General features: G+C 40.7%; 1 protein-coding gene across 1 annotated transcript; it reads left to right on the top strand.

The window, feature by feature from the left end:
• The first annotated feature begins 1072 nt into the window (after window positions 1-1072).
• On the top strand, window positions 1073-5655 carry LOC130277741 (toll-like receptor 5). The gene is made up of 2 exons (XM_056528475.1): window positions 1073-1128; window positions 3466-5655. The coding sequence occupies exon 2, from the start codon at window positions 3471-3473 to the stop codon at window positions 5409-5411; it is 1941 nt and encodes a 646-aa protein (XP_056384450.1). The 5' UTR covers window positions 1073-1128; window positions 3466-3470; the 3' UTR covers window positions 5412-5655.
• Window positions 5656-12209: the final 6554 nt, after the last annotated feature.

The raw sequence follows: 12209 nt of genomic DNA, 5'->3' as shown, positions 1-12209 counted from the left end.
ACCAGATGGTTAGATATGCTGGACGCATCTTGCTGCCTTCCCCTGTTCAACATTCAGAAATAATGTATGTCGGATGCCAAACACATCAACATTTGCATCAACGCATCAGTTGTGTGAGTTTCACTGAGCCAAACGTTGGACATGTGAGGTCAGTCTGAGAGGGCAAGCATTCTACAGGGTACGTTCACACGTGCATATTTTCGGCTGCAGATCTGTTGCAGATTTGCTGTAGCAGGTTTTGCTATCCATTGAAATCAAATCTGCAGCAGATCTGCAGCAAAACTATGCACGTGTGAACAAACCCTAAAGCTATGTGCGCACACAGTATTTTAAGCCTTAATTGGGTCAGTGTTTTTACCAAAACCAAGTGTGGGTACAAAACATAAGATAAGGTACAGATCTTTCCATTACAGTTTTTTCTGTGTGAGTTTAACGCCTGATTTTGATAAACATACTAACCAAAATGAGGCCCAGAAAACGGTATGTGCAAATAGCCAAACATTTTCTGGTATAGCCTTGCTTTACCACATTTTAAAGTTACAATTTAGGTTTGTATGGGGCTTTAAACCCATAAAACAGTTCTATAGCACATCCACTAGACATGTCATAATAGGGATCATCAGAAGTGTAACCCCCAACAACAGTGAGAACTGGGGTCCCCAGTCCCTAGCTCACTGCATGCAGTTATTTATGTATCTTTACTTTACTGGAAAGTGACTGCACGTGTATGGAACAGCAAAATTCTCCAAATCTAGTTTTATGCCAGAAAAAAAAGTTTTGTGGAAAAATCCCTGTGTCAATTGTGTAATTGGTCATTGTGTAGCAGAGGCTATTAGAAGGGAACTGTCCCCTAATGCATTGTACTAGGAAAAGGCACGGACCATATATATCCTGATGTTGTGCAGTAAGGCTATCAAGTCCAGATGTCATCTTTGAAGTAGAATAATGTGGGAATCTCCTTGCAAATTTCCTTCTCATTGTTACCAGACACTGAGCACTGGTTGACGTCATCTCGGTGTTTCCTCATTGTAAAGTTTCATGTGCCAGGCACTTAAATACAGGAGCAGGAGATATTAACTCAGGGAGATTGCAGAGCACACGCCTAGGAGGACAGCACTCCAGCGACTAGTAAGTACTATTGCTATATTTGTTATTTAGCTCTTTTGTCAGGGCAGTCCATACTACTGCTGTGGTACAAACCAGTCTTGTTACACCATACACTCATGTAAGCGTCATATGATATGGAAAGACTCCCTGCCATAATCCTTTAAGAGTATTGAAAGATATAAAACTGCTATTAATAGATAAGGAATGCATCTTATATGTAGGTTACTTTGACTGTAGCTCCTATTTTTATACACAGGCTAAATTTATACATGGAAGAATTTTTCTGCCACAGCTTTAGCTCCAAATCCACCAAAATGCCACACTATGGCCGTGATTTACTAAGAGTGGAGTGTTTATTCTGGAGTGATTTCAATATCACTCGTCTTTTTTTTTTCAGGCTTATTTACTATTCTGTCGCACATGTCGGTTATTTTTCTGTCGCACGTTTTTTTTGTGTCGCATTAGTCAATTGTGTCGCACAAACTCCAAGCTAAAGAAATTAGTTGTGTGAGTCAACAATTATCCTTGTTTATCAGCTTGGGTGTTACATTGATTTAAACCTAATATTGCAAATGTGTTAAAAAGAAAAAAAATATATAAACATCAAATAAGCATTCAATATTTTATTCATAAAAGTGTTGAACGGTACAAAATGTTTACGGTTATAAAACACGTTACTTTCACACAAAACACAATGGTAAACGGTCCCTTGTCACTCAATTTTTGGAATTTCACTTGGCCTCTTGGCTGTCGGTTATTGTGTGAGGCAAACTCACACTTTTTCTCGAGTGATTTTCGAGTATTTTTTTTGTTTTTGTCGGTAAAACGCCCATTTTTGCATAAAACACGCCCATTTCAGAGTGAAAAAAAAAACACTCCGAGTGTTTTCTAAAGTGTCGGTTGTGCAACTAAAATTTGGTCGCATAAATAGTCGCACAGACGTTGCAACTAAAATTTAGGCGCAATAACCGAGAAAAAGAGTCGGTTGGACTTTAGTAAATGAGGGCCTATGTTTTGCATATGGATTTTGCAGAAGATTGTGTCGGGGGATTAAATGGATTGAAAATCTGCACAAGAATAGGCATGCTCATATATCTGATTTTTTTGTCAGTTTCCTCAGTACGTGGAGTTTTATCAAACTCTATTTACATGTATTATGCATTGATACAAATCCAACACCTCTTTCTCCACCTTTAATTCTCATTGCATTGATGTCTAGGACTGGCCCTTACAGCAGAACATTGTGGTGTGCTTTGGACTATATAAGGGAAGCATCTACTACCCTTTGCAGTCTTCTTTTTGTCGCTCCCTGGATGCCATAGATTACATCTAATTTAAGGGGTTTTCCAGGACTTTTTGATTGATGGACCATCCTCAGGATAGTAACACAAAACCTACTTGGGGAATAAATCCCCTCAGGATAAACCCTGACTAGAAATCCCCCATAAAATATAGCTTTTAATTATGCTCATTAAATAGTGTCCAAACTAGTATATTGCACATTTATTGCATCTAAATGGCAGTGGTGTTTAAAATTATCAGCACTGTATCCAGTTAAATCCTATAGTATCATGAAAATGTCTGCCATGCAGACTATTAGTTTGTCATTACTATCTAGTGTACCCCGGTGCCGTGCTGCAGCTTGGGCACTCGGTGTATTAACTAGGAAAGGTCTCTGGTACAGTCTGTTATTAAAAATTAATCCTTTCTTCTAAACGTTTTCATCATTCTGAATGGCTTTCTCAAAGAAATGAGGCATGAGGAATGCCTCATTTCTTTGAGAAAGCCATTCAGAATGGCGAAAACGTTTAGAAGAGAGGATTAATTTTTAATGAGTCCTCATACCGCCCTGTACATGGAAAAATAAAAGTGCGACAAAATCAAACCTATATAAGTAGGGTATCATTTTAACCGTATGGACCTACAGAATAATGATAAGGTGTAATTTTTACCGAAATATGCACTGCGTAGAAACGGAAGCCCCAAAAGTTACAAAATGGCGTTTTGTTTTTTTTCGATTTTGTCACACAATGATTTTTTTTCCGTTTCGCCGTGCATTTTTGGGTAAAATGACTAATGTCACTGCAAAGTAGAATTGGCGACGCAAAAAATAAGCCATAATATGGATTTTTAGGTGGAAAATTGAAAGGGTTATGATTTTTAAAAGGTAAGGAGGAAAAAACGAAAGTGCAAAAACGGAAAAACCCTGAGTCCTTAAGGGGTTAAACAAACCTTCATCTATAATTACTTGTATGGTTACCTTTGGGCTCGTGAGCAACAAGCCTTCTGTGTCCAGAAAATGGAAAAACTTGCATCTATAATAGTAAAAATTAACATTATCTTATTATTTTGTTGCAGGTATCATGATCCTTTTATCCTCTATTGTGCTACTGATCTTGACTATTTTCCCTTCACATTCTGCCAACCTCATCTCACAAGTGGGCAAATATCAAAATATTTATGTCCGCATGGCTGAAGGTTTAATGTCTATTCCATCTGTCCCTCCTGATACACAAGTTATTTTGCTTTCCTTTAATCGGATTTCATGTATATCCCAGGACTCTTTCCAAAATCTCCCTCAGCTGCAGGTTCTCACCCTTGGCGCACAGGTTACCATTGGATCTGTCTATGTTGCTCCAGCTGCCTTTCAAAGCCTTCCTAACCTCACCACTCTTGACCTTGGCAGCAACCACAACCTCAGATTACATCCTGAAGCTTTCCGTGGTCTTCAAAAACTAGAAACCCTGCTCCTTGACCATACAGGACTGAATGAATCTGTCCTAGAATCTGATTTGTTTGCAGAGCTAACCTCTCTGAAGAAGCTTGACCTCTCATATAACAATATACGCAGACTACAGCCAGATCCTAGCTTCCTGGGGTTGCACTCAATTTCCACCATCCTTTTAAAGCTTAACAAAATCAGAGATGTGTGTGGAGACACTCTCCAGAACTTGCAAGGAAGAAGATTGGAGCTACTTGACCTTTCATCTAATCCTCTTCAGGTTTATAACACATCCTTTTGCCCCAACCCTTTTAGAAACATCACATTAGGCACCCTAGATATATCTTCAATGGCCTGGAATGCAGAAAAGGTAGAGACTTTTTTTCAAATAATTTCTGGAACTCAAGTGAACTATGTACGGATGAAGCACAGCGCTTTGTTAGGGAGTGGATTTGGGTTTAACAACTTAAAGAACCCAGAGAAAAGCACATTCTCAGGCCTCAGCCAGAGTGATGTGTACATTCTTGACCTAGCAAATAGCTACATCTCAGAATTGTCTTCTAACGTATTTTCTGTGGTTCCAAAACTCCTGCTTCTTGATCTGTCTAACAGCCAAATAAACCACATCAACCCTGGAGCATTCACAGGTTTAAGACAACTGGTTAGCCTTAATATGTCAGGAAATCTCATTGGAGAAATTACAAAAAACAATTTTGCAAGTTTGTCATCTTCCCCTCTTACAGCCCTGGATCTCAGTTCCAACCATATTGGAGTTATACAACATGGAGCCTTGAATGGCTTTCACTCCTTGAATTCCCTCAGCTTTAGGGACAATGCCCTTACATATATCCCACCTGTCGAGCTGCCAAGCTTACATTTTGTCTTACTTAAGCAAAATCGCATCTCCAACACTTATGGTCTGACATCCTTCTGCCCGAACTGTAAATTTGTAGATCTTTCTAGTAATCGCCTGTCTGATCTGAGGAGCTTGTGGAATATCCTTGAGTTACGTTCTCTACAACAACTTCTATTGAGTAATAATAAGCTCTCACAGTGTTCACCTAATGCCCCCAACAAACTTCTAGGTAACAGTTCCCTTCTTCATTTGGATCTATCAGATAATACCCTTGGACAAGTCTGGAATGCCGGCCAGTGTTCAGACATCTTCCTACCTCTGGCCTCACTGGAAACACTCAATCTTGCAAAGAACGGAATTTACTCTCTGCCTGAAAACTTATTCAAAGGGTTTACGAAACTCAAAACTTTAGACATGTCAAGAAATAACCTTAGGTTGATCCATCAAGAATTGTTCATTGACTTGGAGGCACTAAAGTCATTAAATATAGGAAGCAACAACCTTATCACCCTGTCACCTTCAAGTTTTACTCCTTTGGTGTCCTTACAAAGCCTTGACCTATCAGATATAACACTGATATGTAACTGTGCCATTAATGAATTCTGGCACTGGATGACAGCAACGAATGTGGTTGTGAAAGTCAACCATGAAGAGGAGATCTCATGTCTCAACCTGTCTCCGCCAGTGCGAGAGATCCCATTGACAGTATACTTCAATGAATGTTAAAGGTGTTCAGTCACAGACTTGTATCATTTACACTTTGTAAATTACGTATTGGATGTATCAAGTCAAGCATATAACATCTACAGTTATACTGCCTTTCTTGTCTTTATGGGCACTTATATAATGTTCAAATGACTTACACTGTAGTTTATAAATAGACTGAATTTACAACTTGTTATAGACTGAAATTCCCTTTGTAAATAAATGACATGATATATCCTGTACTGATCATATGTTACAACCTGTATTAAAGTTTAGACTTACAATTTGTCTGGTTTTCATTGCAAATGATCAACAAACTTGTGAAAACAAAAACTTTACTAACAAACAAGCAACTTTAATAAAGTGGTGGAATTTGGGTGTACTGTGTGAGAGAAAAACTGGGGAGATTTTGCCCATAACAACCAATTACAGGTCAGCTGTCACTTTAAAGGGGTATTCTGCATGTAAAGGGGTATTCCAGGCCAAAACTTTTTTTATATATCAACTGGCTCCGGAAAGTTAAACAGATTTGTAAATTACTTCTATTAAAAAATCTTAATCCTTCCAATAGTTATTAGCTTCTGAAGTTGAGTTGTTGTTTTCTGTCTAACTGCTCTCTGATGACTCACGTCCCGGGAGCTGTGCAGTTCCTATGGGGATATTCTCCCAGCATGCACAGCTCCCGGGACGTGACATCATCATTGAGCAGTTAGACAGAAAACTTCAGAAGCTAATAACTATTGGAAGGATTAAGATTTTTTAATAGAAGTAATTTACAAACCTGTTTAACTTTTCCGGAGCCAGTTAATATATAAAAAAAAGGTTTTGCCTGGAATACCCCTTCAAGGATAAAGACAAACAAAGTGGCAGGTGCATGTGGCTAAAAACTACCTTAAAGGGAGTTTAAAGTATGTCAGCTCTAGATCATAAGTGTTTAAAGGGGTACTCTGGTGGAAAACACATTTTTCAAAATCAACTGGTGGCAGAAAGTTAAATATATGTGTAAATTACTTTTATTTAAAAATCTTAATCCTTCCAGTACTTATCAGCTGCTGTATACTATGAAGGAAGTTGTATTTCTTTCTGCAGTTCTTTTCTGTCTGAACACGGTGCTCTCTGCTGACACCTCTGTCCATGTCAGGAACTGCCCAGAGTACAAGACAATCCCTATAGCAAATCTCACAGTTCCTGATACGGACAGAGGTGTCAGCAGAGAGCACTGTGGTCAGACAGAAAAGAATTCCAGAAAGAAATACAACTTCCTCTGAAGTATACAGCAGCTGAAAAATACTGGAAGGATTAAGATTTTTAAATAGAAGTCATTTGCAAATCTGTTTAATTTTCTGGCACCAGTTGATAAAAAAAAAAAAAAAAAAATTCCCGCTGGAGTACCCCTTTAAGTTTCAAAGAGGCTGTGTGAACCATAAGGTGCAACACCTCCTCCCTCCCCTACCCCTCCTTGCCTTGAATGAATAAAGTACAGAGCTCACCTTCCAGCACTGTGCAGGACCCCTCAATTACTCATGGCAGGAGGAGGCATTCATTCTGCAATTCATACAACCTCTTTGACACTTGAGCTCTTGATCTTGCACTGACAGATTTCATTTCATTCACTTTATTTCTGTACATACACACTGGCTCATGTAGATTTGTTTGTGCTGCCTTAGAATTTATAAAAACAAGCACCTTTACCTATTTCCATATAGGTTGTAAATGCTTGCGAGCAGCATCCTTACTCCTATTGTTTGAATTGTTTAATGAAGTTTAATAGTAAGAAATAATACAGAAAAAAGGGTTGTGGGAGCTCAACATGGATCAAGAAAATATCCCAACCGAGGATACTGTGTTACACACTTCCCCATATGTCAAATAATTATACATAAAACAACAATACTATACAGTGATCCCTCAACTTACAATGGCCTCAACATACAATAGTTTCAACATACAATGTTTTTTTTTGGACCATTGTAAGTTGAAGTCAGACTCAACATACAATGTACGGACAGTCCAGATCTGTGATACCTGTCACAACTGGAAGAACCGACCAATCAGAATGGGCATTTTACTGGTAAATCACCTGTATTACTGAAGTGTATGCACTGACTGGCTGTCTGGTAGCGCCCCCTACAGTACAGGGAGGAACTACAAGTTCTGTACTACTCCTTACCTGTGCCAGGATAAGCTGCTCCTTTGGACACCAAGTAAAGGTGGCTCCATTTGGGACACTGTGTGTACTGTATAGGACCCTGAAGAAGCTCCTGTCCCCTACATAAACCATTGTTTGCCAACCAGGGTGCCTCCAGCTGTTGCAAAACTACAACTCCCAGCATGCCTGGACAGCCAACGGCTGTCCGGGCATGCTGGGAGTTGTAGTTTTGCAACAGCTGGAGGCACACTTCTTGGAAAAACAGTGATTTACAGCTCCCAGCAAATCTTTCTTACTTTTATATGTAAGGATTTGCTTTATCTATATTAGTTATCTACCTATTTTTCTTTAATCCTCACCTTTTCCTATTTTTAATGACATTTTGGGGCTTCAGAACCAATTAACAGGTTTCCATAGAGTTCTGGTCTCAACATACAATGGTTTCAACATACAATAGTCGTCCTGGAACCAATTAATATTGTAACTTGAAGGACCACTGTACAGTTCTACTAGGTTGAGAATAGAAAAGGAATAAACGAAAGGATATACAGTAGAATAAGTCAGATGTGGTCTAAAATTATGTATTGGTTAATAATTATGCTACGGTGCCCTCTGCAGGGTCCTTGCATTGGATATAACATAGACAATTCAAACAAAAGCATTAAAAATGGCATTAAGAAAAAAAATCATGAACTTGATTAAATAGCAAACAACTAGTTCCCTAAAAGGTAAGCAATTACTTATAGTATTAGCAATGTCTCTTTAATGGGTCGCGCTGTAAATAGACACTTTCGCATCTCGCTGTAGTGTGATTATGTTAAAGTCAATATGCAGCGCTGCAAGTACCCTCTTTTTGTCCCACAATATAGTGTGATTGTACTATAACTTAATAGGTGGATATTAAATAGGCACTGTCAGATACAAAAACAATACAATATGTTGTAAAGCATGTATAACCAATATGTTTTGCACTTGCTTTCATTAGAAAATTTTCAGTATTTCATACTAAAAAAGCCGGTCAAACAACTGCCCCCCCCCCCCTGCCTGCTTGGACACATACTAGTCCTGCTGTGTCCATGCATCATGGACACACTTCCTTGATTGACAGCTGTGAGCGCAGGGCTCACAGCTCGATGAAAAATCCTCCCACTGCCAGCTTGTGTCCCGCTACTGTCAGTGAGGACAAGCTGGGAGTTGTAGTTTTGTTAATGCTCGAGGAGATGTGAGCAGACAGCATACTGAGTGAGGGGGCAGAGACCTGCACAGTGAGGCCACGCCCCCTCCCTTTGAGAGGAATTCAAACTAGTGAGCTAAATTAAAAGTGTAATAAAAAAATAAATAAAGGTGATAGAGATATAAAAAATAGATGTACATGGTCAGGATGAGGTACTGAGTGATATTTTTAAAAAAAAATTGTTGGATCTGATGGGTACGCTTTAAGTAGCAGAGTTTACTAGAGATGTCGTGACCGTGTGTCTGATGGTCCGTCTCTGATGTTGATGGCTCAGGTGGCGCCGAGCCTTAAGTCTATTGCTGAAAACAACTGGTGTATAGCAAGGTAAGTGCACTCTGCAACGCTGTTACCGCCCCTGTTTGCAGCCCACTCTACCCTGGCGGCACAGGGCTAGTTTTAATATAAGTCACGAGTGGGGTGGGGATTGGTACCAAGTACCTCTTACTTGTGGTGCCAGTGAAAGATGCTCCTTCTTTCATTCTGGAGGATCGATCTCCCAGATGATTCTCACGTTGTTACTCAGCAAAGAAAGTGGGGTTCCGGGGAGCACGCACTCTGCTGGTGGGATGATGTCCTCCAAAGTTTACAGTGTTGCAGTAATAGTGAATAGTGATTCAAGCTTGCCTGTATTGGGGTGTTTGCGATAATAGGGTGGCCGGATAGACACGTTTCAGAGAGCCAGGTCCCCTTTTTCAATAGCTGATGGCAACAGTAGTATGAATGAAATGCCCGGGAAAACAATGGCATTATATAACCCCTGCATCTGGATCTGGATCGGGTATGTATTTCCACTGGGAATATATAAGACCAAATAGTGTCAATAGATGGGAAAGAGAAAATAGAAAAGGAAAATATAATAATGAAGAATAGGTTCTAAGACTTATAAGATTATATATATTAAAAAATTACAGATTAAAAAATTACAGATTAAAATATTTAGTCATGCAATGGAAGAATTGTTCTATAATAGACAGAAATATTAAACATAACATATATCTTTGTATCAATATGTGAAATAGTATCAATGGATAAATAAGAAGTATGAGAATGAATAATGAGGTTACAAACTTAGAAATTAAATTAGATCATGCAAAAAAAATATCATAGGTATTGTGATGACTCGCTTTTGCAGACAGGTGCAGTTGCATTATAGAGGCACGGAAACAGGACTTTTCAAATCAAAGTTCAATGTTTTCTTCACACTTGGCAAACAGAAAACAGTCTTAAATGCAGAACAAAGGAGAAAGTAACAAAAGTCCACCTACGATCCTTAGGTGTTCACACCTGAGTCCCTGCCATGCGGCATCAAGCAAGTTTTTTTTCCAAGTCTCCAAGCAGTCTGCTCACCAACTTCCACACTCTCAAGGAAGATCTTCACACACAGCTCTCTCTGGCAGTGTGAGCTGCAACATGCAAAATTCCCCTCAGCTGGTGAGACAGCCTAGCTTTACGGCCAACAAAAGACGGCATGGATTGTGGTGAATGGCCCCCACCCTATACTTGACCATTCAGAGTAAGAACCATCCCGGATTGTCCTTCCAGCCATACTACATCCACAGTGTCAGTCTGCATTGCAGCACAGACACTGAATAAATATCGGCTCTTACTTATATCGCCCATCAACCACCATGCCCTTCACCTTCTCACATACCCCCCTCCCCCTTTGTTCAACCCTGAGGGTGTGAACACTTGTGCAACAGTGGACTTGTAATAGGGCATCGGCGTTGCCTAGTAACTGACCCGCCCTGTGTTCAACCCTAAACTTGAAATTCTGTAAGGACAGAAACCACCTGGTGACCCTGGCATTTTTGTCCTTGGCTTGGCACATCCACTTAAGGGGGGAATGATCTGTCATGAGAAGAAACTTCCTCCCCAACAGATAATAGTGGAGAGACTCCAGTGCCCACTTAATGGCCAGGCACTCTCTCTCCAATATACTATACCTGATCTCGGCCGGGGTCAGTTTGCAGCTGAGAAAGACAACAGGATGCTCTTCCCCCTTGACTTCCTGGGAGAGTACAGCACGGAGACCTACCTCAGAGCATCGGTCTGTTCCACAAATTCCCTTTTGAAGTCGGGTGTCACCAACACCGGAGACCCACATAGGGCCGACTTCAAAGCGGAAAACGCCTGCTCTGCCTGTTCATTCCAGTGCACCATTACGGACTTGCATCCCTTCAGGAGGTCTGTTAAGGGTGCAGCCACCATAGAATGGGTGGATGAATCTCATATAGTAACCCACCATTCCTAGAAATGACTTCACCTGTTGGGTAGTGACAGGTGGGGGCCAATTCCAGATGGCATCTATTTTGTTTACCTGGGGTTTGACAACTCCCTGCCCAATGACATACCCTAGGTATTTGGCCTCTTCCAACCCTATGGCATTTTTTGGGGGGTTAGCAGTTAAACCGGCATTCCTAAGTCTACCATTGCCTGTACTTTTGGAAGGTGACTTTCCCAGTTTGTACTGTGTATGATGATATCGTCCAGATAAGCTGAGGCATACCGACAATGTGGCCGACGTACAATATCCATTATCCTTTGAAACGTAGCGGGAGCGCCATGTAAACCAAAGGGTAACACCTTGTACTGAAATAAACCTTCTGGTGTGGCAAAGGCTGTTTTCTCTTTGGCAGGCTCCATCAAGGGTACCTGCCAGTACCCTTTTATGAGGTCCAAAACAGAAAAATACAGAGCCTGTCCTATCCTTTCAATAAGCTCATCAACTTGGGGCATGGGATATGCATCAAACTTGGACACCTCATTAAGTTTGCCGAAATCATTACAGAACCATAACGTACCATCTGGCTTGGGTATTAAGATTCTCAGGCCCACTCACTCTTTGACTCGATGACATGAAATTTTAACATCTGCTGTACTTCTTCCGAGATGGCTTGTCGCCGCAACTCAGATACCCAGTATGGTTTCAACCGTATTTTTACCTGGGGTTCAGTGACAATGTCATGGCGGATGACAGAAGGTGTTCCTACTGACGAACTCTCTGGCCTCCTCAGTCTGTTCCGAAGAAAGGCTGTCAGCTATTTTCACTGTGGCAACTGCTTCCCTTGCACCAGACTGAGGGACAGGAAACTCCATCTCTAACAAACCTGACCGGGGCTGTCATCCACACTTGTCTCCCTATCTTTCCAAGGTTTCAACAAGTTTACATGGTACACTTGCTCTGACTTCCTTCGCCCGGGCTGGTGTACCCTATACGTCACCTCCCCTACCTTTTCGATCACTTTGTAGGGACCCTGCCACCCAGCAATAAATTTACTGTCGACCATTGGTACCAGAACCCGATCTCCCGGGTTAAAATTCCAAACACGAGCCTGGCGATTATAGACTATGCTCTGGGCTTGCTGAGCTGCCTCCATATGTTCCCTAACCAAGGGCTACACTGTTTCCATCTGTTCCTGCAACTGAGTGACATACT

The sequence above is a fragment of the Hyla sarda genome, chromosome 6, assembly GCF_029499605.1.
Source record: "Hyla sarda isolate aHylSar1 chromosome 6, aHylSar1.hap1, whole genome shotgun sequence".
Taxonomy (NCBI): domain Eukaryota; kingdom Metazoa; phylum Chordata; class Amphibia; order Anura; family Hylidae; genus Hyla; species Hyla sarda.
This window is presented reverse-complemented; position numbering and strand designations above follow the sequence as displayed.